Source organism: Columba livia, chromosome 20, assembly GCF_036013475.1.
Source record: "Columba livia isolate bColLiv1 breed racing homer chromosome 20, bColLiv1.pat.W.v2, whole genome shotgun sequence".
NCBI classification, from domain to species: Eukaryota; Metazoa; Chordata; class Aves; order Columbiformes; family Columbidae; genus Columba; species Columba livia.
Window position 1 is genome coordinate 6195768 of NC_088621.1, and position 26899 is coordinate 6222666.

At 52.4% G+C, this 26899-nt stretch overlaps 2 protein-coding genes across 2 annotated transcripts; one reads left to right on the forward strand and one right to left on the reverse strand.

Annotated features, from left to right (window-relative positions):
* Positions 1 to 78: 78 nt before the first annotated feature.
* HSPB1 (heat shock protein family B (small) member 1) lies at positions 79 to 2337 on the forward strand. The gene is made up of 3 exons (XM_065037053.1): positions 79 to 759; positions 1666 to 1729; positions 1979 to 2337. The coding sequence occupies exons 1-3, from the start codon at positions 414 to 416 to the stop codon at positions 2136 to 2138; spliced, it is 570 nt and encodes a 189-aa protein (XP_064893125.1). The 5' UTR covers positions 79 to 413; the 3' UTR covers positions 2139 to 2337.
* Positions 2338 to 4809: 2472 nt separating this feature from the next.
* YWHAG (tyrosine 3-monooxygenase/tryptophan 5-monooxygenase activation protein gamma) lies at positions 4810 to 25496 on the reverse strand. Its single transcript, XM_065037054.1, has 2 exons — positions 25219 to 25496; positions 4810 to 8368 (listed from the first exon to the last, which is right to left on the reverse strand). Exons 1-2 carry the CDS (start codon positions 25303 to 25305, stop codon positions 7712 to 7714), a joined length of 744 nt encoding a protein of 247 aa, XP_064893126.1. The 5' UTR covers positions 25306 to 25496; the 3' UTR covers positions 4810 to 7711.
* Between the last annotated feature and the right edge of the window lie 1403 nt (positions 25497 to 26899).

Below are 26899 nucleotides of genomic sequence, written 5' to 3' on the forward strand. Positions count from 1 at the left end.
GCAGCAGCAGAGGCTCCTCCACTGACTCACCCCCCAGGCGCTGGCCTGGCCCCAGCCCCCTCCCCACGGCTGCGCATCCCTGGGATGGTTTTACGGGTGAGGATTGCAGGCGGGGGGGTGAGGCCGGGAGCTGGTCCAGGGAACATCCATCACTCCCAACAAGCCAAACCTCCCGCAGCGAGAGGCAGGCAGACATTTCCCTGGCAGGGGGCTCGGAGGGGCTGCCAGACCCCTCCCCACACCACCCACCCAATGCGGCTGCGTGCGGCCGCCCCAGTGCTGGGAAAGTTTCTCGGCCCTTCTCAGCCCTGCTGCAATTTCCATTAATAGCCAGCTGAGCCGCCCAGCTAAAAATAACCACCGGCCCTCTTCATAAGTCCCTGGCGGCCGCCCCCCCAGCAGCACCACGGACCATGGCCGAGCGCCGCGTCCCCTTCACCTTCCTGCGCAGCCCCAGCTGGGACCCCTTCCGCGACTGGTACCATGGCAGCCGCCTCTTCGACCAGTCCTTCGGGATGCCCCACATCCCCGAGGACTGGTACAAATGGCCGAGCGGCAGCTCCTGGCCGGGGTATTTCCGACTTTTGCCTCGGGAAAGCGCGTTGATGCCCTACGGGCAGGCGCTGAGCCGCCAGCTCAGCAGCGGCATCTCCGAGATCCGCCAGACCCCCGACAGCTGGAAGGTCACCTTGGACGTCAACCACTTTGCACCTGAGGAGCTGGTGGTCAAGACCAAGGATAATATCGTGGAGATCACCGGTGGGTGATGGGGACGGGGTTTTGTTGGGGGTTTCTGGGTTGGGGTAGCTGCCCCTGGTGTTTGCTGGGGGAAAAAAGGGTGGAAAGGGAAAGCTGAGTGGGTAAGTGATGGGGAGCAAGAGGAGGAAAAGCAAGAGGAGGAGATGGTGGGGGAGGGAGGAGAGGAAAAGGGAAGATCAAGTCAAAAAGGGAAGGGAAAATCAAGGCAAAGAGGAGCGTCCAGCATTACAGGCTCGGTCTGGGGGTGCATTCACACCGCAGGGGTTGCACAGGGTGCAGAGAGTCCCCCAGCCCCATATATTGACCCCTTGCTGCTGTCCCAGGTGGGACGCGGGGAGGGACCCCTGGCTGTGAGCCACAGGGAGGCTTGGGGGGTGACAGTGCCATAGGGAGGGACGTCCTGGCCCGTGAGGGGATAGTGGGTGTCACGAGCCCCGTAGCCCCCCCGCAGCGCCCTGGGAGGCTCCGGCAGGCCCGCGGTGACGAAGGCCAGGGACGTGGTGACGAAGGCCAGGGACACGGTGACGAAGGCCAGGGATGCGGCATGGGGCCCAGCAGCACCCAGTGCTGAGGAGGGGCTGCTGGCAGCGTCCTAGGGGGGTCTGAATGGGGTGGGGGCAATTCTCCAGCCAGCAGGATTTGGGGGTGCAGCCCCAGGGAGTTGCGGGTGCTCCATCTCCAGCCCTGCAGGGTCAGGGATACAAAATTATATTAAGGGAACAGAAACCAGGATGGGGGGTTCAGCTCCCCCGGTGTGGGGTGATCTTGGGGTATGGGGGGCAGGGTAGGGTGGATCCCAGGCATGGAGACACCCCACCCCAGCCCCCCCCCCCCCCCCCCCCCCCCCAGCTCCCTGCCCACCCAGATCTCCCTGTCCAACCAACCCATGGATGTTTTTCCTTCCAGGCAAACACGAGGAGAAGCAGGATGAACACGGCTTCATCTCCAGGTGCTTCACCCGAAAATACACGTAAGTACCAGGGAGTAGGGGAGACCAGATCCTGGCAGCCCCACCCGATGTCTTTGGGGTCCTCTGCCCACCCACCCATCCCCTCCAGTGCCCACTGGGCAAACTGGGGATGCCGCTTGCCCAAACTGGGAGCGGGGAGGGGCAGCAGTTTGGGGCTGAGCATCTGTCACCGCTCACAGCATCACACCTGCTGGGCCACAGGTTGGGACAGGCGGTGTCACAGCCCTGACCCCCCCTCTTCCCCTGCAGCCTCCCCCCCGGTGTCGAAGCCACAGCCGTGCGGTCCTCGCTGTCCCCTGACGGCATGCTGACGGTGGAGGCCCCCCTGCCCAAACCGGCCATCCAGTCTGCCGAAATCACCATCCCCGTCACCGTCGAGAGCCAAGCCAAGGAGCCGGCCAAGAAGTAGGCGGCAGCGAGGAGGAGGAGGAGGAGGAAGAGGAGAAGCTGTTGCCAAAGTCACCCCCCGCCTAAAGTGCATCCTCACCCCCAGCCCCATCTCGCATCCCCCTTTTTATTGTTCGTTTTCTACTTGCTCCGTCACCGAGTGCCTTGAATAAATGTGAAGGAACCGATAGGATCAGCCGGAATAAAAAGCGGTGAAAGAAGCGCGTCCCTGTGCCCTGTGTCTGTGCCCAGGGCCCCCGGCAGCGCCGGTGCACCCTGGCTGTGCCGTGCCGGGGGAACCATGTCACGGGCATCGGTTCCTGGCTGGACCACTCTGACAGGGCTGGCTGGGGCCAGCGTGGCCAGCGGGAGGGCCACCAAGCCCTGCGCAACATCCTGGGCTCAGCATCCCAGGTCTTAACATCCCCGGTCTCCCTATCCTGGATATCCCACACCCCAGGTCTCCTAAATCCCAGCCTCCAGCATCCTGTGTCTTGACATCCCAGGTCTCCAAAAACTCTGGTCTCCATACACTGGGTCTCCAACACCTCAGGATCAATATCCCAGTTTTCCACATCCCAGGTCTCCAAAGTTATGGATCTCAACAGCCCAGGTCTCCTACATCTCAGTTCTCAACATCCCAGGCCTCCAACATCCCCTGTGTCTGATGACCCAGGTCTCTGACATGCCTGGCCTCCAAAGTTCTGGGTTTTCCACATCTTGGGTCTCAGTATTCTGGGTTTCCTACATCCCAGGTCTCCAAAATCCCAGATCTCAGCACCATCCCTGGGTCTCAACATTCTGGATCTGAACAGTTTGGGTCTCAACACCCTGGTGTCACCCCCATACGTCCCTACATCCCTGAAAAACAAGCACAATCCACAGGTCACAGGGCGAACAGGGGCTTCAAGGGCAGAAGTTCTGGCCAGGAACCACCCCAATCCCCAGCATATGGCCCCTCCAGACCCAACCCAGCCCCCTCAGCATGCCCCCTTCCTTTTACCCCATTGCTGTGGGCCAGGCAGGTTTTGGGGGTCAGCTTGGTGGCTGCAGCCATGCTGGGGGGCTGGATGCAGTGTGGGGGTTGTGGTCCTGATGCCTTTCAGCCCCAGCCAGCCCCATGCCCCCCCCACACCTCCATTCCTCCAGGCAGGACTGGCCCTACATGGCCGGGTCCCGGCTGCCGTGTTCCCGCTCTGACAAATCCCACTAATCCCCCCTGAGTCATCCCAGAGGCAGACGGTGACCTGGGAGGAATCCTGCAGCTGTGAGGCCCCTTTTCTGAGCCTGGGGGGCTCTGTGTGCCCCCCAAACCCTCCTCCCTGAGCCCCAAACCACCCGCCCCAGCAACCTCAGGTGCGATGAGTTTGGTGGATCCCAGGCATGACGCCTGGAGTGGGGTTGGGGTTGGCGCGTGATGCTGGGGGTCACGCTTGTGCGTGGGGAACCCCCCCAATGTGTGCGATTTTGGGGATGGGTGCCCATGGCAACCAGAGTGATGGAACGGTTGCCATGGCGAGCAGCAGCTGCTGGCAGCCCAGCCTGGTGGTGGGGAGGGTTGAACACCAACACCCCCACCCCAGGCCCTGTAGAGCTGGAGTGGAGCTCAGTGTAATGAGTTTGCCAGGTCTCGTGTGCCCTGGGGACATCCATCTGTCCGGCTGCAGCGTCAGAGAGGGGGCGAGCAGGATGTCCCACCCCCCCAGCCCCTCTGCCTGTGGCTGTGCTGCCACGGGCACACCCAACACCCCATTTAGGGCTAAATTCTGCCCGGCAAGCAGTGAGGAGGCCCCTGCCCGCCAGCCCATGCTGTTTTGATCTCTCTCTGCTCCTCCAGCGCATCCCTGGGGGGCAAGGACCCACAGACACTGCCACTGCCCTAGAGATCCATTTCCCCCTCCAGGTGAGAAAACTGAGGCCCAACCAGCGAGGGATGGGGGGTCAGGATGGGGGTGATGTGGGGATAAACCAGGCTCAGTAAGGTGCTAGGCCAGGATTAGCTGGGCAGGATTAGGTCCTGCTCCCGCCTGGGCAGCCCAGGACTATTGGCCAGATTTATCAACCCCATTGTGTCCCCAGGCCCCCTTCCCCTGGGGCCGTGCCAGAGGGGGACACAGGTGCCTCCCAAATGCCCCCCCAGCCTCAGCAAGAGGGGGTTGTCAGTGAGTGATGGTGGGGGGTGTCCCTCCCTGTGCAGGGTGGCTCGGTGACCCCCTGGCCCCTCTTTGCCATCACTTGGGGGTGTCTGCAGCCCCTTCCCGGGGGTGTCTGTGCCACCCCCCCAGGTCCCTCGCAGGGCGCATGAGTCAAGACACATTTTGAGTTTAGGGTTTCCGAGGGAGGGGAGTATTTTTACAGTGTGAGTCACCATGAGCAGCTTCGAATGGAAAAACCATGTGGGATGGAGGCGGGGGGGGCACCCACCTCACACCTCTTTTCTCCCTGGGAGCACCCAGTGACCATCCCCACAGCCCCCCAACCCCACGCGGGGGTTCGCCTCTGCCCCAGGTACTGGTGAACCATCACCCCACAGCAGCTCTGCTACCCCCTCGGTGGGATGGACATGCCCCCCTAAGAGCAAAACTAAGACTGGTCACCCCCTCCCCCTGCTCCCAAACCCAATGAGGGGGACCCCCAAAATCCCACAGAGCCCCCCCAGAAACTCGACAGAGGTGACAACAATTAAGCAGCGCTGACGTCAGATCTGTAAGTTTATTTGCTCAAATGTACAACGGCTACATAATGACTCACATTCATGATATTCCATCACTGAGGAAAAACTGCTAAGAATGGTCCGTGTGTGAAATAATTCCTTACAGAAACACGGAGTTGGAAAAATAATCACTGATTAGACCTTAAAAATAGTTCACTGCATAACATGACAAAAAGCACAAACAAAGGCTCATTCAAAGAACACAGTCATTGTTCTCCTACACTGTAATAGTTATAATTTCACCATGACGAACACCAGACATTAAGATTAAGCTAACACTGGTGTTTTCTTTTGCTTTTTTTTTCCTTTTTAAAAACAAAATCATATATAATTGCATGTCACTATAGCAACATCCATAACAGATCAGTTTGTTACGATCACTATTTGGTAGAGCAAACTTTACCCCCAAAAGAAAACGAAAAATAAATTAAAAAACCTTAAAAAATTTTTGAAGACTATTTTGTCATAGGAATACATAACATCTACAGTATAAGTTAATAAATTTCAAGCTACTGTATAGAAATACGACACTAGCATGCACAATATTGTATCAATAGAGTAATGGAGCAGTAATCATTTCACTGGAGAGACAGTATCATAGGCAAGTGCATCTCTTAGAAAACAAAAGAAACCATTCAAGCTGCTTAAAAATCACATCCCTGACCCCCACTCCGTTTTTAGCCCTCTCGTGCCATCTCTCCCTCTTAAGTTTCCTAAAGCAGCCAGAGCAAAAGCCGAAAAGGAAGGGAGGAAAAGGAAGGGAGGAAAAGGAAGGGAGGAAAAGGAAGGGAGGAAAAGGAAGGGAGGAAAAGGAAGGGAGGAAAAGGAAGGGAGGAAAAGGAAGGGAGGAAAAGGAAGGGAGGAAAAGGAAGGGAGGAAAAGACAGGTTTTGTAATTCCAGTAAATCGCTTCCAAATTCTACAGCTGGGCCAGCACTGCTCACGGGACACGAGGGTCGGTCGGAGGAAGGTGAGAAGCCTAAAGCGATTTCACGGCACGTACCGGCACCGGCGGATGCGCCGGCGAGTGAGGCTGGGCAGGACTCTGCGTGCGAAGGCATCCCGGTCAAAAAATAAAACCAATAAAAGCTTTGCCGGCGTCGCCGGGGCAATATGTGGAGGGCGAGCACCGGCCTGGGCTCCACTCGCTCCCCGAGGAGTCGGGGTAGCGGATTTTTGGACCGCGGGAAGGGAGCTGGAGCAACGTCCCCCCGTGCGACCCGGCCGTACCGTGTGTGCAACACCACGACGCGCTGCTTGCGGACTGACTCTCGAAAGGGACAATGAAAGCCTGTTTCCAAAAAAAACCAACCAAAACCAACAAAAAAAAATAATGCAAGAGAGCGATATTTCGTTACTGCGCAGCTTGAGGTGGAAAGCTACGTGGCACGGCACTCCGTGAGCCAGAGAACAGCAGTGAACTTCCAACAACGATGGAAAAACAAAAATTAAAGAGAAATTTACTCAAAATGGGGTAAATATTACCTGCTAAGCAACTCAGATGCCCCGTCTCCCACCCCCAGCCGGATCAGACGGACTCGGAAAAGATTTCGCTAAGAAGAGAACTAAGTTCCTGGGCTCCCGATGGTCGATAGAAATGTTCTATGATTGTAGCTCTTCCCTTGAGGATTTCTCTACCAAATGAAGTTTCTAAGCTCCTGAAGTTCACTCATTACACCACAAGCTTCCCCAGGAGAAAGGAAAAAACCGCACCCGGCGTCCCTGGTGACAAACAAGGGAGCCTGGGTGGCAGAGATCTGCTGACAAACCTCATGGTACAGTGGGAGAAAGTCAGGCAGAGTGAAATGGCAGTGCAATCCCTGAGGAAGCAGCTGTGGCACCTTAAATCAGGATGGTCTTTTGAAATACCAAACACAGTACATGACATACAGACCTGAATGCTCTTTTTTTAATTTTTTTTTTTTAATTTTTATTTTTTATTTAAGTGGCATTTTAAGTTTAAACACTTCCCCCTTGTCTAATTAAGTTCTTAAACCTTTTGCTGTGGACTTAAAATAGTTGAAACAGCCGCTAGCCAAGCACCTGTTAAGCTGTTGACCAAAAAACTAGAGCAGCTTTGATGTTCCTCGGGCGGGCAGTCTTCTTGCCTTGGGCGACACAGAATAGCTAAAGCCAGTCCACAGGCGAGGACTGATCAGGAAGGCAAGCCAAAAGAACTAGCAAAAGAAAACAAAACAAAAACTGACAATCAAAGGCTTGATGTCATCATATGGCTGTAATGTAGAAAGACTGTAAACTGCAATTTAGTGTTAATACTGTAAGCTACCCTAATAAATACCTTAACAACAACAACAAAAGATTGGATGGCCTAAATCCCAGGGCTGTGTAAGCCCTGAATTATATATTTTTTTTAATTCCTTCTCAATTTGGGGATTGTAAGCTACGCGCTGCCGGGCAGAGCGCTGCAGAGAGACGCCCCGCGACGTGGTACGGACACACGGCACTCGGACCGAAGAAACAAACGCACGAAGCCTTACTGGAACCACAGAACTCCCTTTTTTTTTGCCTTGCTTTCCTTGAAAACGAGGGCCATTCCATCCACGCAAATTCATCTTAAAACCCTTTTATTTCTAGCGATAAAGTTAAATTAAAGACAGCTCCACTTGTATTAATGATCTACAGAACAGTCCATATGCCAGTGAGGCTGCTATTCCATACCAGCACAGCCAGCCTGACTTCCACTAGTGGTATTTTGGCAAAAATGTCAACGAGGCAATCAAAGACAGGTTGTGGGGGGCCTCCCTGGGAAGGTGTCCCCTCCCTTTCCCTCCCCCACCCCTGACCCCCCCCCCACTCGTGGGAAAAAAATAAAGACTGCAGTAGTTAGCATCAGCGTGCGGCTGCCAGTCCATCGAGGGGGGTCTAGTTGTTGCCTTCTCCGCCGTCGTCGTCTTGCTGATCGCTCGTCCAGAGCGTTAGGTTGTCGCGGAGGAGCTGCATGATGAGCGTTGAGTCCTTGTAGGAGTCCTCGTTGAGGGTGTCGAGCTCGGCGATGGCGTCGTCGAAGGCCGTCTTGGCCAGGTGGCAGGCCTGCTCCGGCGCGTTCTGGATCTCGTAGTAGAAAACCGAGTAGTTAAGCGCCAGCCCGAGCCGGATGGGGTGGGTGGGCTGCATGTGCTCCTTGCTGATCTCATGGGCTTCGCTATAGGCCTTCTCCGAGGATTCCACCACGGTCGCCCTCTTCTCACCGGTGGCCACTTCGGCCAGGTAGCGGTAATAGTCCCCTTTCATCTTCAGGTAGAAGACTTTGCTCTCGTACTGTGTCTCGCTGCAGTTCTTGATCAGGTAGTTGTCCAGCAGGCTCAGCACATCCTGGCACACGGCTTCCAGCTCCTTCTCGATCTTCTCACGGTAAGCCCGGACCATTTCTATCTTCTTTTCGTTTCCATCAGCAGAGGTCTTCTGCTCAATGCTGCTAATGACTCGCCAAGAGGAGCGCCGCGCCCCCACCACATTTTTGTAGGCGACGGACAACAGGTTCCTCTCTTCGTTGGAAAGAGGCTCATTCAGCTCTGTCACCTGCATTGAGAGAGGGAGAGAGAAAAGAGAGATACTTGGGTTAAACCCCAGTCACTTGGCGTTCCCATCACACGTTCAGGTGTTCCCACGCATCTCTAGCGAGGCAAGAGAAGGCAGCCGGCTCACAAAGTCCTTCTCCACCATCCAGCATCTGCTCCCATCCCTGAAGGAGCCAGGTGGGACATCACACTGTGGTCCAGTCCCTCAGCAAAAGGGGCAGGTTGTTTTTTATTCAAGTTATTATCCAGCTCTTAAAAGCTCAGTGGTTTCCAGAATGAGAAAAACCTTCTAGGAGAGAGATGCCTTTAACCTGCGGGATGAGAGTGGGACTTTGTGCTGCAGGCGAGAGGGACAGTCGAAGCAAGAGGGTGGGGATGTCTGGGGTTACGTGCCAGCCACACAGATTAACAACGCCACAGCTACGGCGTGCTCCTCTTTTCCGTTTCCCATAAGCACAACTCGTGCTTCTGAAAGGCCTGAAGTACACATTAGACATTAAAATTACAGCTGCCTAAGGCATCTGCACAGATAAGGACTTAAAAGCTCACATGGTAAGAGTATGTTCTTCCCACACAGGATTTTCTTCATTGAGGATAAGTGTGTTAATGCACAGCACCGCTTCCACCTGCCTCAGACGCCGCCACAACAGAGGGATTAAAGAGACAACGGAGCAGAGACCCATCTCGCAAGTGAGCTGCCCAATGCTGCCTCAGCCGGTTCAGTGACTGGGAAACATCACACTGGATATTGCAATAATCCTAGTTCCAGCTCCCGGGCAGCCTGGGAAGGGCTTGCACCCCCTTGACCCCATGCTGTGCCCCATAGGTGGGTCTCTGCACCCTTGGAGCGGGCGCAGCAGCCCAGGACGCTGCCAAAGAGGCTGCTCCATATAGCAGGGGTAGTCACAGCCGCCAAGCGGCACATGGAGCCCGGTTGTCCCCTTCCCCAGGGTCACACTGCCACATACACACCCTGGGTTTGGCTCAGCAGAGCAGGAACCCATAAGCCTCCTCTCGGCAGTCACAAACCATTAGTTTTAAATAATGGTTCAGATGTGAAAAGCTTCTGCAAATACTGAGTCATTTTCACAAGCGTTTGCAAGGACAAGGTTTGTTCTGGGCCTAAATAACCACGTTTATAGTGGGGATGAGGAGGACAGGGGCTCATGCTGGAAGGTGTAGGATGGTCCAGCCCAGGACCTCATTTGTGTGGCCTGGAATGACTCATCCTAGCTAATACCACATTGACCTGCTTGTTCCAGCACCATTACCCCTGCCTGCAGCTCTCCTTGCTGTCCTGGCCGCACTCTGGCTAATGCCCTCTCCCAAAACCCAGCTACAGCTAAGCCTTAGTTACCCACACAGCAAAAAAAGCACTGTGGTCTCTGGTCCAGACCCCTCTACCCCTTCCCTCAAGGCAGAGGCATCCTTGGAGATATTCAAAACCTGATAAGGTAACTCAGGGTCTTGTCCCATCTAAGTCACCCTGCTTTAAGTAAAGGAATTGGGACTAGAAACATCCAGAAACCCCAGCCTGACCTATTCTCTTAACCTTCCAGCTGCAAATGGAATGTCCAACATCGACAGCCACCCCACCAACTCTCACAGTTTCCGTCCAGGCCCTCGTTATGAAGGTTGAAAACCACATGAGGTCTCGCTTTTAGCAGGGCACTCCCTGAGCAGAGATACCAGTTCCAAGTGTGGACCAGGCAGGTGACTTTAAAGCTGCCCCACAGCCGCGTCTGCAGATATTTATCACTACAGAAAGCAGATTTACCTCCTCTCACCAGAAGAGTCTTGCTGGAGGACAGATTTATTAAAACTACAGGGAGTTTCATAGGATTAGCTTTGCCATAAACATTTTAAATTCAAAGCTATTAAGGATTACAGAAGAAAGTTGCCTGTCAAAAATCCTTTCAACAAACTCGCTGACAGATGGAAGGTACCACCTGTGGAGAGAGCAGATTCCCCCAGGGAGCTGGCGGGGAAGCTAACAAGGCTCCATTTCTGCTTTGATAACCACGTAACTCCTTTCTAGCAGCAGCTGGGCTCCAATAAGAGAACACTGGAGAGAAACACAAGAGTGCAACACGGCCTGAGATGGGGACCGTGTCCCCCAGCACTGGGAGCAGGGTGGGAAGAGGCTGCAGCCCCATACATGTTTCAGTTTGCAACTGAACTGAGAGAAGAAGAAAGGGAAAACCACCTGGCACTTGCATTCCCAGTGGGAAGAAAACGCAGGATGCCCATGACACCAGATATTGGACAGTAAGGGTGCGTTTAGCTGTGCCTTCACTGATTTTTCCTTGCACTGCAAGATATCAACCCAAAGTTGGTATCAGTCAAGCCAGAGGCTAAACAGCAAGCTCTGATATACTTAATGTATAGCATTTCACTGAATGCCTCTGATGCAACATCAATAAGGCAATATCCAGCATCAGGCCTGGATTAGATTGCAGCAGACATGTTACAAGCCCTTTTGAAGAATTTTTGCTAATGTTTGTTTTAGAGACTTCAAATACCCAAAGAAAATTTGGTATTAAGAGGGCTTGGCAGGAACACAAAGGCATGAGCCTCTGGCTGGAAGACAACCTGCTCTCTGGGAAGCTCAGTCATTTTGGAGCTTTACTTCCCTGGTTGACAAAAACAAGAAAAGCAGAACTTGCATCACAAATCCCAGTATCTGTCAAGCCTCGTTTCACCCTTGTGCCCCTGTAGATCAGAGCTGGGAGGAAGGTGGGCAGGAGACGCTGAAATGGAGTCAAACCTTGCATGTGGCATAAGAACCCAAGTGCAGGGAGCTAGTCCACATGCTCACATAGCTGGAAACTTGAGAGATGCAAGTCTTCTAGCTAGGCTAGAAAAAAAAGCCCTTTTCACCACCCTTTTTGCTTCTTCCCCTTAAAGAAGCCCAGCCTGCAAGCCCAGCTCTTTACTGATGCAGAGCAGCAGGAGATCTCAGCTGTGGAACCTCTCATCTCCCCACCAGTCTGCAGGCAACGCTCTTGCTTGCAAGAGCTTCCCCTGTCCCAGCAGGTGACACATGTGCCAGGAGCGAGACCCTTGGTTGCTGCAGGCAGCCCTGTGCTGGGCAGAAGCCCTGCCTGAGGGCAGGAGCACAGGAGAAGACACCTGGCCACAGAATGCAGGTGTACATGGGCTCGGCATGGAGCAGGCTTTGCCTTGGAGGCTCAATCCATCACCAGGCTTGAGGACGCTGTCAAATTCCAGTCTCACCAGTTCCTGCAGCCTTTGAGGGTGCAGTGTCTGAGCCACCAAGACTCAAGTGCCCTAAAGCCACAGGGAGAGTCCAACAGTTCCCGTTGGACAAAAACTACTGGAAGTTTAGGGTTTCTACTGCTTCAGAGACCAGAGGTTTGTACAAATCAAAGCCCTCTGATTTGCAACAAAGCCCTTCAGAGGCAGCACCATCTTGGAGAAGGTCCCCCCGATTTCTCTGCTACAGCTGCGAGCTCTGGCTCAGCACCCCGTCCAAAACCTGGCAGGCTCACAGTGTGCCTGAGTATCACATTGCAGGGGAAGGTTCAGCCACACACACACAAGCCAGGCAGCATGAAAAGCTTTACCTTGCCCCTCTCCATAAGCTCAAGGGTTGGTCCTACTTCATCTTCTTTCCAGAAGCCTCCTAATTAGCAAGGGTTTTTTTGAGACTCACAGGGGACATTTGCTTCCAGCCAGCAGCGGGTTTGTTTGCTTACAGGGCTTATTCCAGGACTCTTATTTTCCACTTCTCACCTTGCACTAGTAGGTCTGAAGTCATCACTTCTGAGTACATAACGAAATAATCATTATGAGGACTCTCCAGTAGCTGCAATGGAGATCCATCACAGGATTTAGTTTTACCTGTTTATCCTTATACACATGATTTTCACTTAGTTTTATAACCAAGTGCCCACCCATTTATGGCTCCTATCTAGCTGTGATATCTTTTCTTAAAGTATACAGCAGAGGAAGCTGAGCAGACCCAGAGATTCTCCCCTGGGGAACAGCATCAGCATTTGACAGCTTAATCCACACTATAAGCCTCAACACTTTTTCTTTTCTTATTGCCTAGAAGAGATCCTGAGCCCCTTAAGATGTATCCACAAAGGAGCCAAGCTTTCCTGGAGAGAGACAACCATGAGAACATCAAACTGTCCACTGAGAACAGGTTCTGAACATCCCCAGAGCTCTTCCACCAGGACACACAACAGCCATCTCCTCCTCAGCACTTGTGTTTCCTCTGTTCTATCTACAGCTCCTCCACCATGTAATTACGTTATCTCACAACAGAAACCTTAGCAATCGCCTTGTTTTCCTCCACACACAGCTTGTTAGTCACGCTGAGGTCTGGCCTTTTCTGTTCCATTTTTTTAAAAGGCAAATGTGCTTTTGGAACAACGTTCTGGCCAGAAGTCCCACCGCTGAAATTCTTTCTTGGTCTGAAGCCACCGGTGAGGGGAGCAACCAGCACAAAACCACTTTGGGCTCAAGGAGCTGATAAATGCTCAGGACCACCTGCAGCCAGGCCACCTTCTCTCCTCCATCTCCAACAGCTGTCCTGTGGTGGGACCCCATCACCCCTGGGCAAGCACCAAATCATCTTCAGCAGCCCAAGAGCTGTCATTCTGGAGGTGACATGCCAGAGGGACCGCCTGTTTCTTCTGTCCCCAGCTCACTCTATATCTAGCTTCTGAAGAACTGGATGCCCTCAAGCACGTTAAATTGTCACCAGTGGCTTGACTACAGGTCTGACTAGATGTCATACAACCCAGTCAAGAACAGCTTCTCCTTGCATCCTCCAGAGCAAGCTGTCCTATGACACCATCACAGCAGTCAGAAAGATGCTTTTCTTAAGCACTGTCCTACTTCAACACAGAGTAGGCGTGTGTTAAACTAGACCTAGATCTAAAATCTTACCAGATTTCGCTGGTTCATGTGTTTTTTCCCTGTACTCTTCCCCTTAGCTAGTGTGACCCCGCTTATGTGCTGGAGTCCCTGAAGTCTGTCTCTCTTGGTTTTGTTTTGCCATAAATTGGAGGTAGGGAGGAAAAAAGGTCTTTAGTGTTCTCCCCCATGTCATACTTCCAAAACGGAAACCACACCACAGCTACTTCCCTCCTTACCCTCTCTGCTCATTTCTTACCTCAGCATGGCCAGGGGGATTTTCAGCTGCAGGTCGAGCCCTTCCTCTCATCTCAGACAAGACCAGAAAAGCTCCTGCAGGCTGTGGGCAGAAATTGGTTCCCCCTGCTGCATCCTTTGACTGTTTCAGTATGAATAACTGTATGCGAGTTCCCATTTTTAAGCTGGCGGGGCCGGCACTCATCGCAGGACAGCGGCTGAAGGAACATGGGATGGTTCTGCCATTACATTTCAAACTGCTCTGACTGCATCAAGGACCGGTGTCTAAAAAGTAAGATCATTTATTGCTTGCAGAACAACTGGATCTCGGAGGCTGCTTAGGCACTCCAGACACTGATTAGGATTTCAGCATGCTCCTAGAGTTAACAGCGGCTTTCATCCCACTCTGCAGCCTTTATTATTTGAGGCAACTTTGAACCACCCAAGACAGTCTTCAAATTGGGAGATGGGAAAACCAAGAGTTCATTTATTTAACTGGCCTCTGTTGCTTAACAACTCCTTAAGCCGAAGTGAATTTCATCGCAGCACATGCAGGTTTGATCAGTCCTCAGAGCCTGCAGTTTCAGTCTGGCTCTGATGGGTTTCAGCAAGAGAAAAAGCAAGTTTCAACTGCTTGGGTCATTCCTGCATGTAAAAGGTCATAAGGGAGCCAAGGTGAGAAAACCAGTGACAACAGCACAGCTCTGAGCTGCTCGTATTCTGCATTTGGTAGCAACGTTTCATGTACCGCCTCTTATCTGCAATGCTGCAGTCCCAGCGTTTGGTCTAACGGCTCAAGTGTTTCCTGCTGCAGAACACCCGGGGTGCCATTGATTTGCTCTACCAGCTCCTTCTGTGGCATTTGAGATAAGGCAAGTATAGGAGAGCATCCGTCTGCCTCCCATACGAGACTTCCAGGCACGTTATTAACCCTTGCAACCTGCCACAGCCATGGAGCTGAGAGAGGGCAGCCCAGACGCATCACAATAACCAGCTGGAAGGAACAATCCCAGCTTCCCAGCATGGGCATCGTGTTTGCTCTTCGAGTGCATCAGTGTAGAGCTACAAACCACTTTTGAATCAGCATTGCATAGTCTTGTAGCAGGGAGCTGCTCATACAGCTCATATATGCTTTCTGAGTCATTAAGGATTTATGCCCAAGTTCTTCTTGTGTTCCTTATTAACACTCTGATTCTTGTTAGCCTTACCAAAGAACAGGCTATTAAACAAGATAAAAACTGGTCATAGGACAACTTGTTTCACTGTCTTGCTGCCACTAACTGCTTCATCCCTATTAACAAACTCTTGGGGGGAGAAATAATAAGTCTCTGTTGGTCTAGTGCCTTCCTTCCACCAGATGGAGAAAGCAGCGAGTCAAACCACATCAGCCCCAGCATTTAAGAGGACTGTCACTCAGGGCTCATCACACCAACTCTGGCAGATGGGATACCAGCACCTTTGCCTGCTAACGGCAAAGCAACAGAAGGGACGCCAAGCTATTCCCTTCCCGAGACACGGCAGGCTGGCGAGCATCATCTGCCCACTTTTCGCATTTTTGCAGCTCAAGATCAGCACCCTGCTCTGCCAACCACCAGCTTGGGGAGCTCTCCTTGCATTAGCTGCTCTGTTCCCTGCTGATACAGAATCACAAAATAACTTAGGTTGGACATGCCTCTTCTCCAGGCTTTCTGGAAAGCGCGCGGAAGACCAGTGCCACAGCACGGCACTGCCGTGGGAGCTCAGATGTGCTCCTGGCGCACGCCAAAAGGTTTAGGAACTCAAAGTAGATCCTTTTGAAAGGAGGATGCAAATTCAGTGGTTTCTATAGGCTCTTCTAGGCTGTATTAAACTTCTTCGGATGTGAATTTAAAAGCTCTTGAAGAGAAACTGCAGCTCTTTCCTCAGCAGCATTTCTGTATGAGTTTAAAGACTTGATTTTCTTTTTTTTCCTATTTGAGCATTACTCTTCTTCAGAGAAGTGCATCCACTCACAGACTTTTTAGCTGAAGCAGCCATCCATGGGATGACCACTGGTCATTTCTCTAGACAGTCCTAAGACTTGGTCACCATAAGGGAAGAAAGACTTTTTTTCCTCCCTACCTCCAATTTATGGCAAAAGAAAACCAAGAGAGACAGACTTCAGTGACTCCAGCACATAAGCAGGGACACACTAGCTAAACTAACCAAGTTTCACATTAGGATGGTGTTTGGTGCTGCCAGGAACATTAGCTGCTTAAAGACTTACCTCACAGCTTCTAAGACTACTAATCTGGCTCAGATATTAGTGCTTCCCTGCTCACCTCCAGCAGATCATCAAATCCTCCTGGAGCTTCAAGTGCCAGGCCAACAAGAGACACTCATCCTTAATCAGGGGCTCAAAAAACAACGTTATGCTGTACCCATGACCTTTACTCAGTTAAACCAAGTAGAGAGAGGAGGGACGATGTGCCACGGGCAGGACAACCGAGGAAAGGCTGAGAGCAAGTTCTGGCTGCTGCACGAGCCTGCTCCTGGGTCTGGAGCAGGATGAACCGGGCAATTCTTGGCTTCTTGCACAGCAGAGCCATCGCTGCCCGGCAGCTGGCGGGCTGCTGCCCCAGCGGGGTGAAACAGGAGAAGCTGCAACCATGCAAACAACTCCCCACAGCCGGCATGTAAGTTTTTAACCACTTCTTGTCATTATCCCAAACGCTTTGGGAAAGCCTGCTCCTTACACATCAAGGCAAGGTTCTGGAAATATTAAAAAAAAAAAAAACAAAACAAAAGAACTAACCCAAGATTTTTGCTCTAGGTCTTTTGGTCTGCAGAACCAGCAGGTCCTTGCAATGTCTGAAACATGTTTTGCTAGATTAAGCAAGAGACTTTCCAGAACACCCAGGTGGACTCCAGCATGCCAGCTCCGTGATAGGTTTAATTTCCACATCAGCGAGTAAGGTGATTATCCCTCCAGATGTACTTTACCCTCCCACTGCTTCAGGGATTTCAGGCTTGATCTTACACACCTCTAGCAAAGCCAATTTTATTTAATTTCTTAAATGAACTTGCAGAACAGAAAGTCAAGTTTTTGCTCTGGCAGCTTTCTGGAGCACTGCAGCCAATTTTACATTACAAGGAGGGTCACTTTACTGTTCTAGCTATGACTGGATTTAACCACCCTCGCCTGGCTCCAGCTATCTCCTCCCAGCCCTCTTTTGAAGCCCAAGGGACTTCTACCAGATTTGATTTCGGCCCATCAGAAGTGACAGGGCCCCTCAGGCACCGACGTCTTGACACCACCAAACACAAGAACCCAAGTACCCAACTCCGAGGTAATGAAATATTCATCCCACGTTAACAAAGCCCAACAGCATAAACAGGCAAAGCTCCAGCGCCTTCCTCAGCCGGGTGTTAATCAAAGGTTGTTAATCTTCCCCAAGTTTTCGTTCGCCGCTGAATACTCAGCATTAGTGGTTTACAGGTGCAGATCTCCTACAGCCGTTCTCGAGCATATCTGTTAGCGTACAGGACGGCAACAGCTTCTCCAACTACTATTAATAAACCTTATGCTGCAGAGCACCACAACTGTCCAAACAACATGTCCATCAGCAGCCTTGTTAAGGCTGAAGCTGGGACTTCTTGCTGGTGTTTTTCTACAGCCTCGCTGAAACCATCTTAGAGAGGAATCAGAAGCCAAGTAGTTTGGCCTGGTATGTAAGCAAAGATCCATCCCAAGCAAGGCAACACATCCAGTAAGATCAGAGGGAATTTGCAAACAATTAAGGAACGTTTTGTACTTAAGAGTCCCTTGTGTACATCCAAGTGCAGCTGCCTCAAACACCCATAGCCTGACTCAATTCTAACATCTCCTTTATGGAAGAAAAACATTAAGTACTTTAATCCCTAATCTGGGGATCGCTTTAAGGGAATCTCATGCCATCATCACTGACTTGTTCTCTAGTTACTCTCCTACTGCTATTAACTAATGCAATGCCCTTGGTCACTAAACCACTAGTTTTGGGCCAAAAATCAGGTTTGTTTAATACCTAACTGAGCACGTGCTGGGTCATTCCTGAGATGTGACTAAATCTGGTTTAGCACAGAAAAACCTGAGACTGGGGAACATTTGTACTTAAGCAGGCAAAGGCTTTTTTTTCCACCAGCTACACAAAGGTGTTGCTTTTGAGAAACAGCCTTGTCAGTGTTTCCTGCAGCCCAAGGATTGCTGCCTCATCACTTCAGCTCCATTTTCCAGAATTTACCATTTCTGAGCATTTCCAGACCGCACTAGTGAAAGCAGCACTGTGACCAGGGTGAGACTCCGGGGTAAATGTAAAGCTCCGTGCTCTACCAGCTCCAGGGTCTCTGGCCCACCAAAGGGGCTGGAGAAATGCAGCAGCTCGGGCTCACCATCGTTGTGCACTTGAAGAAGCCAGACAAAGCCACTGCCGATCTCCACCAAGGCAGGCTTCTCACCTAGAGTCACAGGTAGGAATCCAACGCGTGGACATCTGGACTATGGAGAGACAGGTCAGGCCTCTTGCTTCACAAATTTAAAAAAAAAAAAAGTGGAATGAAAGTCCTTTTGTTACCACAAAGCCATTTTGTTTCCCCAGGGAAAGAACAGTTCCCCCATCTGCAAAGACACAGAGCCTGGCAGCCATGGCAGAGCATTTTATCTAACTACCAGCAACATAAAACCAGCTGGTGGCTATTTATCTGAACAGCATCCTGATGTCAAGCTGAAGGTTTCAGAGATCGAAAGACAAAACCACCATATCTTCACCAGTACAGTGACAAATTCACAGCTACCTCCTCCCCTTCGTTTTGGCAGGTGCTAAAACGGTTTTCCAAGCTATTGCTTTCCAGGGGCAACCATCGCTTGCAGAAACTAATCGAGTAAATACTTGCTACCATTTTAATGAAATTTTTGCTTTGCAGACCCCAGGTTGCCACTTCTCTGCAGTCACAAATACACTCAAACAGCATGAGCTTTGGAAAAAGCTATCCTGAGCTGCAGAGCACCAAGGCGCAGAAGAGTGCCTGGAAGCATCAAGGGTGCACCAGCTATCCAGAGACAACCAAAGCCCTGCATCACAGATTTGCCATGGTGAAGTGGAAGATGATGCCTTTATCCTATAAAGACTGTCAATAGAGAAATGCTTGGGAAGCCAGTCAAATCCTGTTTCACTGTGCTTTGTACCACAGTTATTCCAGTATGCGTTCACGTTTCGCTGTCAGACACAGGTCAGGAGGTAGAACTGGGCAGAAAAGCAGAAGGCAGTTTCAGATCTGCAGAGTCCTAAATGACCCAGACACCAATCCTACTGAGGAAAGGCTCCCTCGGGTCAGACCATGGGCATTTTCCAGCCCCCTCTTCCCCTGTACCCGCCTGTGAGCTGTTGGTGCGTCTGGCTGGGACACACTGAGCAGGTAGCTCCAGTCTGAACTGGTCTGACAGCCCTTTTCACTCTTCCCTGCCAGACTGGTATTGAGCTCCCAACACACCACTCACCTCTGCCAAGGGAGAGAAGCAGCACCAGCGAGTGCAGCAGTGCTCCACATCCAAGGACACGTCTGAGCACAAAGCCACTTCCCAAGAAGCAGCTGGTTACCCAAGCATTGGCAGTTGGACACACAAAAGCTTGGATTGTTTATTTTTCCTAAATACACATGCTTGCACACGACTTTCTAGGTATTTGTTTGCTTATTTGGCATGAAGCTGCTCAAAATGGAAGACGAAGAGTTCAGCTGTAGAATTTGAGCATTATACGCTGCCAGATGCGTCACTGTCTGTGGAGGTTTCTCCAGATGTAGAGTCAGGGCTACCACCCTTGTCTCCCAGCCCCTGCTCCACCAGCTGCACCCTGAGACATGTTTCTTCTTGTGTCCTTAAGAGTCACTGCTAGTAGGGGATTGATCCCTAACTACAGGTATGCATCCCATCCAAATGATAGACCTGAGAAGCATGTCTCATCTTCCCTGATGAAGATCTGCACACTCAATGGCTCACCCTGCCCAAATCTGCAGTTCCACAATGCCCAGACAGGCCAACTGGCACATGCTCACTCCCGTTGTCCCAGAGCAGTCGCTGAACCCAAGGGAACACACATTTTTTTAGAGGTTTAAAGCATTTTGCCCCTGACGAATCCTTCCATCAGCATGGCTTAAACCCCGTCAAATGGCACAAACCATCCCATCCCTGCACTTCAGCAGGAGGCAGAAGAGCAGCTTGCTGGTACAGCTGGAGTCCTCCACCTACGTACCATCATGTGCACACTGATGTCTTTCTCCTTCTCAGCCCTGTCTTTGCTTCTTCCAGGCATGTCATGCCCCAATATAGAGTGGTGCAGTCAAATATCAGGCTCTGAAAATCCTTGTCCCTATAACTGTGAAGGGCTTTGGGATCATCCATCAGCCTGGAAACAAAATCCTGGTCCAGCCCAGGCCTCCCCATGGGCTACTGGGGACCATCAAGCTGCTTTTACTCCATCTCCCTGATCTGACGCTCAGACCTTTAATTCCTTCCCAGAAGGCCAAGCTGACTATGCTCCTGACCAGCTCTAATGCTGTTGGCTCAGACACAAGAATGAAAACAGCTTAAAATGAAGTGGTCCAGCAATACACAGTGCAGAAGAGATGGGACGGAGGAACAAAAAAAGATGATGGGGATCCTCAAATTAAGGAAAATCTTCCTGCTACCAGCTGTAGAAAGCAAGGAAGAAGCATGTTTCCTCATCTCCCTTGATCACAATCCATATCCCAAGGAATGCCCATGGGTAGGAAGCAAAAGAGCCACAAGGATACAACACAATTATCTGGATAGCGCTCACTTCTCTTACAAGTGCCACCCAGCACACTCACAAGAACTGGTAAGAGGATGCCAAGCCAGATAATCCAGTTCAAATGAGACAAGCCAAGACCAGAGTGCACACGCTCCAGAGGTGCAGGAGTTTTCAATCTGGAAAACACTTCTGGAGCTGAACTGCTGTGGTTGCCCTGAAATGGCTGTTCCTGTAGCTTCTATTATAGCAAACCTGAGTTCACATCATCAGTGGCCAAAGAGTTTCTTCCAGAGAGCAGCTCTGGGATCAGCTGGTGAACAAAGGTTGGGTAGATAGGGCTCATATGTACGTATTATGAAGCTTATTTGGTGTTCCAAAAAAAAAAAAAAAGTCTCCTGTGAGCCAACTATCTTTAACCACAAAAAGCAGCGTAAGAAAGAAGAAAAAGCAAGACAACTCCCACCAGCCTTCCTACACTTCCAGGGATAGCCACCATCCAAAAGATCTACTTGGCTAAGCTCCAGTCATCTAAGGGCTCTTGGAGAAGCCTTGCCCAAGAGCCTTGCTGTTTCCATGTACCCCAGACATCTGCAGAGGATTCGACAGCTATATTCTCCACCATAGCCTCAATATCACTTTTGTTTAGTTCAAAAAGAGCTATTTCTAAACAAATCCCCACCTGGCTGTTACACTTGGCCAACTGAAAGCAACCCAGCATGGTCCCACAAGTCAGTGGCTTTTCCTCAAGCTCATAAAGACTTATCAGTAGCTTAAAGGGACATTCTTAAGAGCTTGAGCTGCTGAAGCCTCACCAGTTAATATAGTTAATGTGCGCAGCGGGCACAGTGCTACCTGCCTGTGGCTTAAGTGCAGATGTGCAACCCAGGCTACAAGGTCCTGAGGCTGATTTGGGCTGAGATAACCCACAGCATGATCCATTACAAGGTCGGAAGCGCGGCAGGACCCTGCAGACCTCCAGGAAGGAAGTCCTGCTCCCTGCTCTAGAGTCACGCATTCTCAGACTCCCATCACCATCCATAAGGGCTGAGCAAGTCCCTGCTACTGAAGGGTGAGAGGACCACTCTACATGTAAGAGCGGTCAGGACGCACAGTGACAGCCGTGCAGTCCCACACTGCAGTGGTCCAGGAGGCGCCACGAGGCTGAGCAGCGTTCAAGACATCTGGACAAGGGCAGCAGCAAGAGCATCAACACAGTCATTAGATGCCAACGTACCCTCTCCACCCTGGCACGGAGAACGGTTTCTTCAAAGCCTTCCCCAGCCCCCTGGGAAGTGCTATTACAGCAGCTCACATTCCTTGCTCCCTTCCCACCATCACAGATGGCCTGCCCAGCACTCCTCCAGGAGAAGCCTTTCCACCTCACCCTTTTGTCTCGTCTACACCACAAAACAGAAAGCAGACAATCATCCCTGCTCTGCTCCCCTGGGACTCCTCAAATAGCAGGGATTTATATTTGTGTTACTCCCTTTCCAAGGGTGGGTCTGCTGTCTGTGTGAAGCCCCACTATTGGCACTAACCTGGTCACAGAATGTGGAGGACAACAACCTGCCAGGCTGGTCACCAACATGGCAAAACCCACATACCCTGTGCCAGGGAAGGCCTGCAGCTCCCCACACTTACTTTTTTCCTCCACCCACAATGGCCATTTACTGCACCAAGAGCCAGCTGTGTCTCAAGCTTGGGCGGCAGCCATTGGCTTTCCAGCATCTCCAACGTTCACCCCTCTGCACCCACCACCATCACAGCTGATGGTTCTCATATTGCACAGCCACCAAAGGTGTGCACACCCAAAGGTGTTCCCCTCACAGGGAACCTTCAGGTAGGCTCAAGGACTCTGCCATATGGTCTCATAGGTACATGGTATGTAGGTACAATGTAATAATCACGTCTCACCCTCTTTAGACAACTTATTTCCTATAAATGTTAACGCAATCATCTCGTTTCTTCCCCTGTGCATCCCCCCAACACAAAAGGTCTACAGGAAGGCATGTGCTCTGCTTCCCAGGCAGCACCCACAGGGGCCTCAGCAGGGATCCACCTCCAAAAACCCTCCAGTGGCACCGCCGCTCCTCAGCTAATGGATATTGATCACAGCCCTGGTGCTGGGTTGGGCAGTAAACTCTTCGTGGAGCTGCACCAGACAAAAAGGCGACTCACTTCAACCACGAGCAGCAAAACCCAGCGAGGGCAGCGAGCCAGTAAGTAAAATGGTGATGCTGCGTGGGCGCAGCACTGGGTGGGATAGCTAGGCCAAGGCCACCACCCTGGGGACCTGCAAGGAGCTTTCTTGCTCTTCAACACATTTTAGGGCTGTCTGTGACCCCAGACAGTGCTGGGGTGACAAGGGACACAACCAGGATTACACAGCCATACACTGGACTGACTGGCCTGGTCCCATCACCCTTCCTGGGTGGTGCATCACCTTCTGCTCCGTCCAGCAGAGGAGGGGACCATCTGCTGTGTTCTACCAGGACATCCAAGTAAATGTCACATTCAGGGCTGAAGGAGCATTCCTGCTCCTGCAGCAACAATGCGACTGCACGTACCAATTAGGGGCACCGGCGGCTGGCACTTGCAGCATGGAAAGAGCTAGAATTCACATTATTTGGAAGAAATTATTGTGATCCAGTACATCCCTGTGGCAAACAGCACTGGGTGAATCAGCATTCAGAGCCCTAGTACACAGTTTCTGTTTTAGACTATTAAAATGGCCATTCAGCACACGCTCCCAAGCAGGCAGGGTCTGGCTGCCATGTCACCACCCATGGAGTGACCACCAAAAAAAAGCAATGGTGAGATCAACCTGCAAGAAAACAAACCTGTTTTATGCACATCATCGCCACACCAGGTTTTAAAGACATTTTTCGGCACGGTGTTAAGGAAGCCAGCAGACAGCCAGCTTTAGAGGGCAGGAGACAAAACGGTGATGAGCACAGGAACGCTTCTGCATCACCTTAGCTAGACACAGCCTGCATGCTCTCTGCTACCACCTGGGTGCATTGCAGCTTGGACCATTGCATATGACATCACTAGGCGTTGCTACAGAAATGAGTGCGAGGTCATCAGCCTCCCGCACAACCCGGGCTGGGGGATGGGCGGCACACAGGACGGTGACAGGGATAACCGAGTGTGACATGCCCATCACCGCCAGACCGGCCGCGCCGGAGTTTGGGCAGTATCGCCCAGAATAAAGAACAAAGCTCTGCCTTTTGTTTGCTGTCGCAGGAGGCGTCAGCACTCCCACTGTGAATCATTTTCGTACGGCCAAACTACACAGCAACTGATAAGCGGCATTAGCCCGGGTTACTGTTTCACCAGGACTAAAAGAAAAAAAAAAAAAAAAAGAACGTATATATAATCTCTAACACCTTTGGTTTAAACACCGAGTGTGAGTAAGCAGGCTAGGGAAATTCACTGCAACACAGCTGAGCATCCCAGGCATATCCCTGTCGGCTTTGTCACAGAGGCTGTATTATCCGTAGGAAATGAGCTGTAGGATCTGCTCACGCAGCAGACTTTGCTTTAAAATGAATAGATGCCGTTATCAGAAAATGGTATAAAAGCCACAGTGCAGCAGAGGAATAGCCCGGTTGGTTTAATATGATAATATCTTGTTCTGATCATCCGTATTTCATTTCTTGATAAGACATCTCCTCCCTCCCTCTGTTCTTGGGCTGTGACAGTTTTGTCTGTTTGATAAATGCAAGGTTATTGACAAAATGGTGCAATATGGGCAAACAGAGCTGCACCCACGGCAGACTGCGACATTCCTAGATCAGCATTCACTTTTCATCAGCCAGGGAGGACACCCCAGCTGCTCGCAAAGGTTCAGACCTGACTAAGAAGACAAACATAAAGAACAGTTTTCCCCTTTAAAGCACCCCCTCCCTCCCTCCACCCAGTCTAGCCTCTCTGCAATATGACAAATGCAGAATCTTCTGGAATGACTTGATCCTGCCTCCCACGATTGCTTTGTTTGCAAGATCAGATCAGAGATATGTTTTTTTTTCCCTTCTTATATTGTCAAAATGTCAGTATTGAAGGGGAGCGTTCAGTGTCACAAATCAGATCAGCCTGCTATATGCAGAGTCTTTATTTTAAGAGCGTGAAATGAATACAACATGACTCAATTCATAAATCTCCAACCAAGTGCAGTAAAAATAAGAGCTTTGGCAGTGAAAGGGCTCCTGATCTTTGGGGTCACGAGCACACACCAGCTTCACCGATCGCACGAGGGAAGGGATGCACAGGAGCGATGGATGGGGGGGTATTTCAGCAGCGGGGAGAGGGGTGCATGCAAATGCCGCCAACCCGCAGGGTTCCCCACGGGTCTGGGCAGCCCCCCAAGCCAGCGTGACCCCCAGGGAGTGCCGCACCCCAGGGCTGGCTCCTGTGTCCCCCAGGCTGGGGAGCAGCAGTGGGGACATGGCAGAGAATGTGTGGGGCAGGCAGGGGGGCCTTGTGTGGGGGGAGAGAAGGGATGGGAAGAGGATGTGATGCAGGGGGAGAGGGTGTGAGGGGCAGCAAGGTATGGGAGAGGGTGGGGGGGCAGCAGAGGCAACGTGTCGGGGCTCTAAGGGAGGGGAGAAGGTGCGTGGGGCTCGCTGGAGGCTCCAGAACGAGGGAGAGGATGCGTGGGGGGCTCCGAGACAGGGGATGGGGGTCGGGAGAGAGCGGGGTGTCCCCAGGCGAAGGGAACAGGACCCGGCGGGGGGTGTCGCGGGCAGCACAAGGATCGGAGCCGCACGAAGGAACGGCGACAGGCTGATAAGGGCGAGGGGCCGGGGCCCCCACGCCCCCTGGCGCAGCTCCCCCACCCCAGCCCGGCCGAGCCCACCACCCACCGATAGCAGATCACGGGAAGGGCGAGGGGAGCGCGGACCCGAACCCCCGGGTGTGTGTGGGGCGGAGGGGGGGAGGACGGCGGACACGGGCCGGCACTCACGTTCTTCATGGCGGCCGCCATGTCGTCGTATCGCTCGGCTTGTTCGGCCAGCCGGGCCTTCTGCACCAGCTGCTCGCGGTCCACCATCTTCGCGGGGCCGGGGGAAAGGGCGAGGAGGCTCCGGGAGGAGGAGAAGGAGGAGGATGAGAAGGAAGGGCGGCGACGGGAGGAGGAGAAGGAGGAAGGCGAGCGGGCGGGCGGCGGCTCCTGGCGCTGCTGAGGCGACGGCGGCGGCTGCACCCGGTGCTGTGCGCGCGCCGCGGGCCACCACAACCCCCCTGCGCCCGCCCCGCCCCGCCCCGCCCCGCCGCCCGACACCCCCGCGCGGGGCACGACGGGAGATGGAGTCCTCGGGGGGGTGCGGCGGGAGCCTTTGGCTCCCGCCGCACCCCCCCGAGGACTCCATCTCCCGTCGTGCCCCGCGCGTCGGCGCCGCAACGCCATCCCCCGGCCCCGCCCCCGGCCTCTGCCCCGCCGGGGTCCCGCCCCGCCCCGCCCGCGGGGTCCCGCCGGCTGCCCGTGCTGATTCACCGGGGGGGCACGAAGCCCTGGTGTGGGCACACTGAGCCTAACGGAATCAATGTCAGGGGCCTCGAAAGCTCATCCAGTGCAATCCCCCCATGGAGCAGGAACACCCAGATGAGGTTACACAGGAAGGTGTCCAGGCGGGTTGGAATGTCTGCACAGAAGGAGACTCCACAACCCCCTGGGCAGCCTTGGCCAGGCTCTGGCACCCTCACCATGAAGAACTTTCTTCTCAAATTTAAATGGAACCTCCTGTGTTCCAGTTTGAACCCATTGCCCCTTGTCCTATCATTGGTTGTCACCGAGAAGAGCCTGGCTCCATCCTCCTGACACTCACCCTTTAGATATTGATAACCATTAATGAGGTCACCCCTCAGTCTCCTCTTGTCCAGCTCCAGAGCCCCAGCTCCCTCAGCCTTTCCTCACACGGGAGATGCTCCACTCCCTTCAGCATCTTTGTTGCCCTATGCTGGACTCTCTCCAGCAGTTCCCTGTCCTGCTGGAACTGAGGGGCCACAACTGGACACAATATTCCAGATGTGGTCTCCCCAGGGCAGAGCAGAGGGGCAGGAGAACCTCTCTGACCAACTGACCACCCCCCTTCTAATCCACCCCAGGTACCATTGGCCTTCCTGGCCACAAGGGCCCAGTGCTGGCTCATGGTCACCCACTCATGTCCCAGAACCACTCTCAGACCAGGCAGGTAAATGTTTATTCCCAGAAAGGGCTGTTGGGAATTGGAACAGGCTGCCCAGGGCAGTGGTGGAGTCGCCATCACTGGAGAGGTTTAAAAGATGCGTAAATTAGGCTCTTATGGTCTTGTGCCAGATTTAGGTTCTGGTTAGACTCAATCTTAAGGGTCTCTTCCAACCAAAATGATTCTATGAGTCAGGCCCCACAGCCCGACTGGGTGGTTTCCCTGGGTCTGTGACACCGTGATGGTTCCAGGCCAGGCTGTGGTGACATATCTTGGAACAAACACCCCCATTTTGCCCCCATCCCCTTTCCCACCCCATGGGAGGTGGCTTCCCCAGCCAACCCATGGAGGGGAGCAGCCCCAGGCGAGAGCGACGCTGGATAATTTATGAGTGGGCAGCTTGGGAGCGCGGTGTCCTCGCTCATCAATAACACATGAAATAAAAGTGCATGTCCGCTC

Bases quoted from the DNA above. Each gene is read 5' to 3' on its own strand.
- YWHAG (XM_065037054.1), bottom strand. From the start codon at position 25,305: ATGGTGGACCGCGAGCAGCTGGTGCAGAAGGCCCGGCTGGCCGAACAA. The intron at 8,369-25,218 runs GTGAGTGCCGGC...CTCTCAATGCAG, and splicing joins TGGCGGCCGCCATGAAGAAC to GTGACAGAGCTGAATGAGCC.
- HSPB1 (XM_065037053.1), top strand. From the start codon at position 414: ATGGCCGAGCGCCGCGTCCCCTTCACCTTCCTGCGCAGCCCCAGCTGG. The intron at 760-1,665 runs GTGGGTGATGGG...TTTTCCTTCCAG, and splicing joins TAATATCGTGGAGATCACCG to GCAAACACGAGGAGAAGCAG. The intron at 1,730-1,978 runs GTAAGTACCAGG...CTTCCCCTGCAG, and splicing joins TGCTTCACCCGAAAATACAC to CCTCCCCCCCGGTGTCGAAG.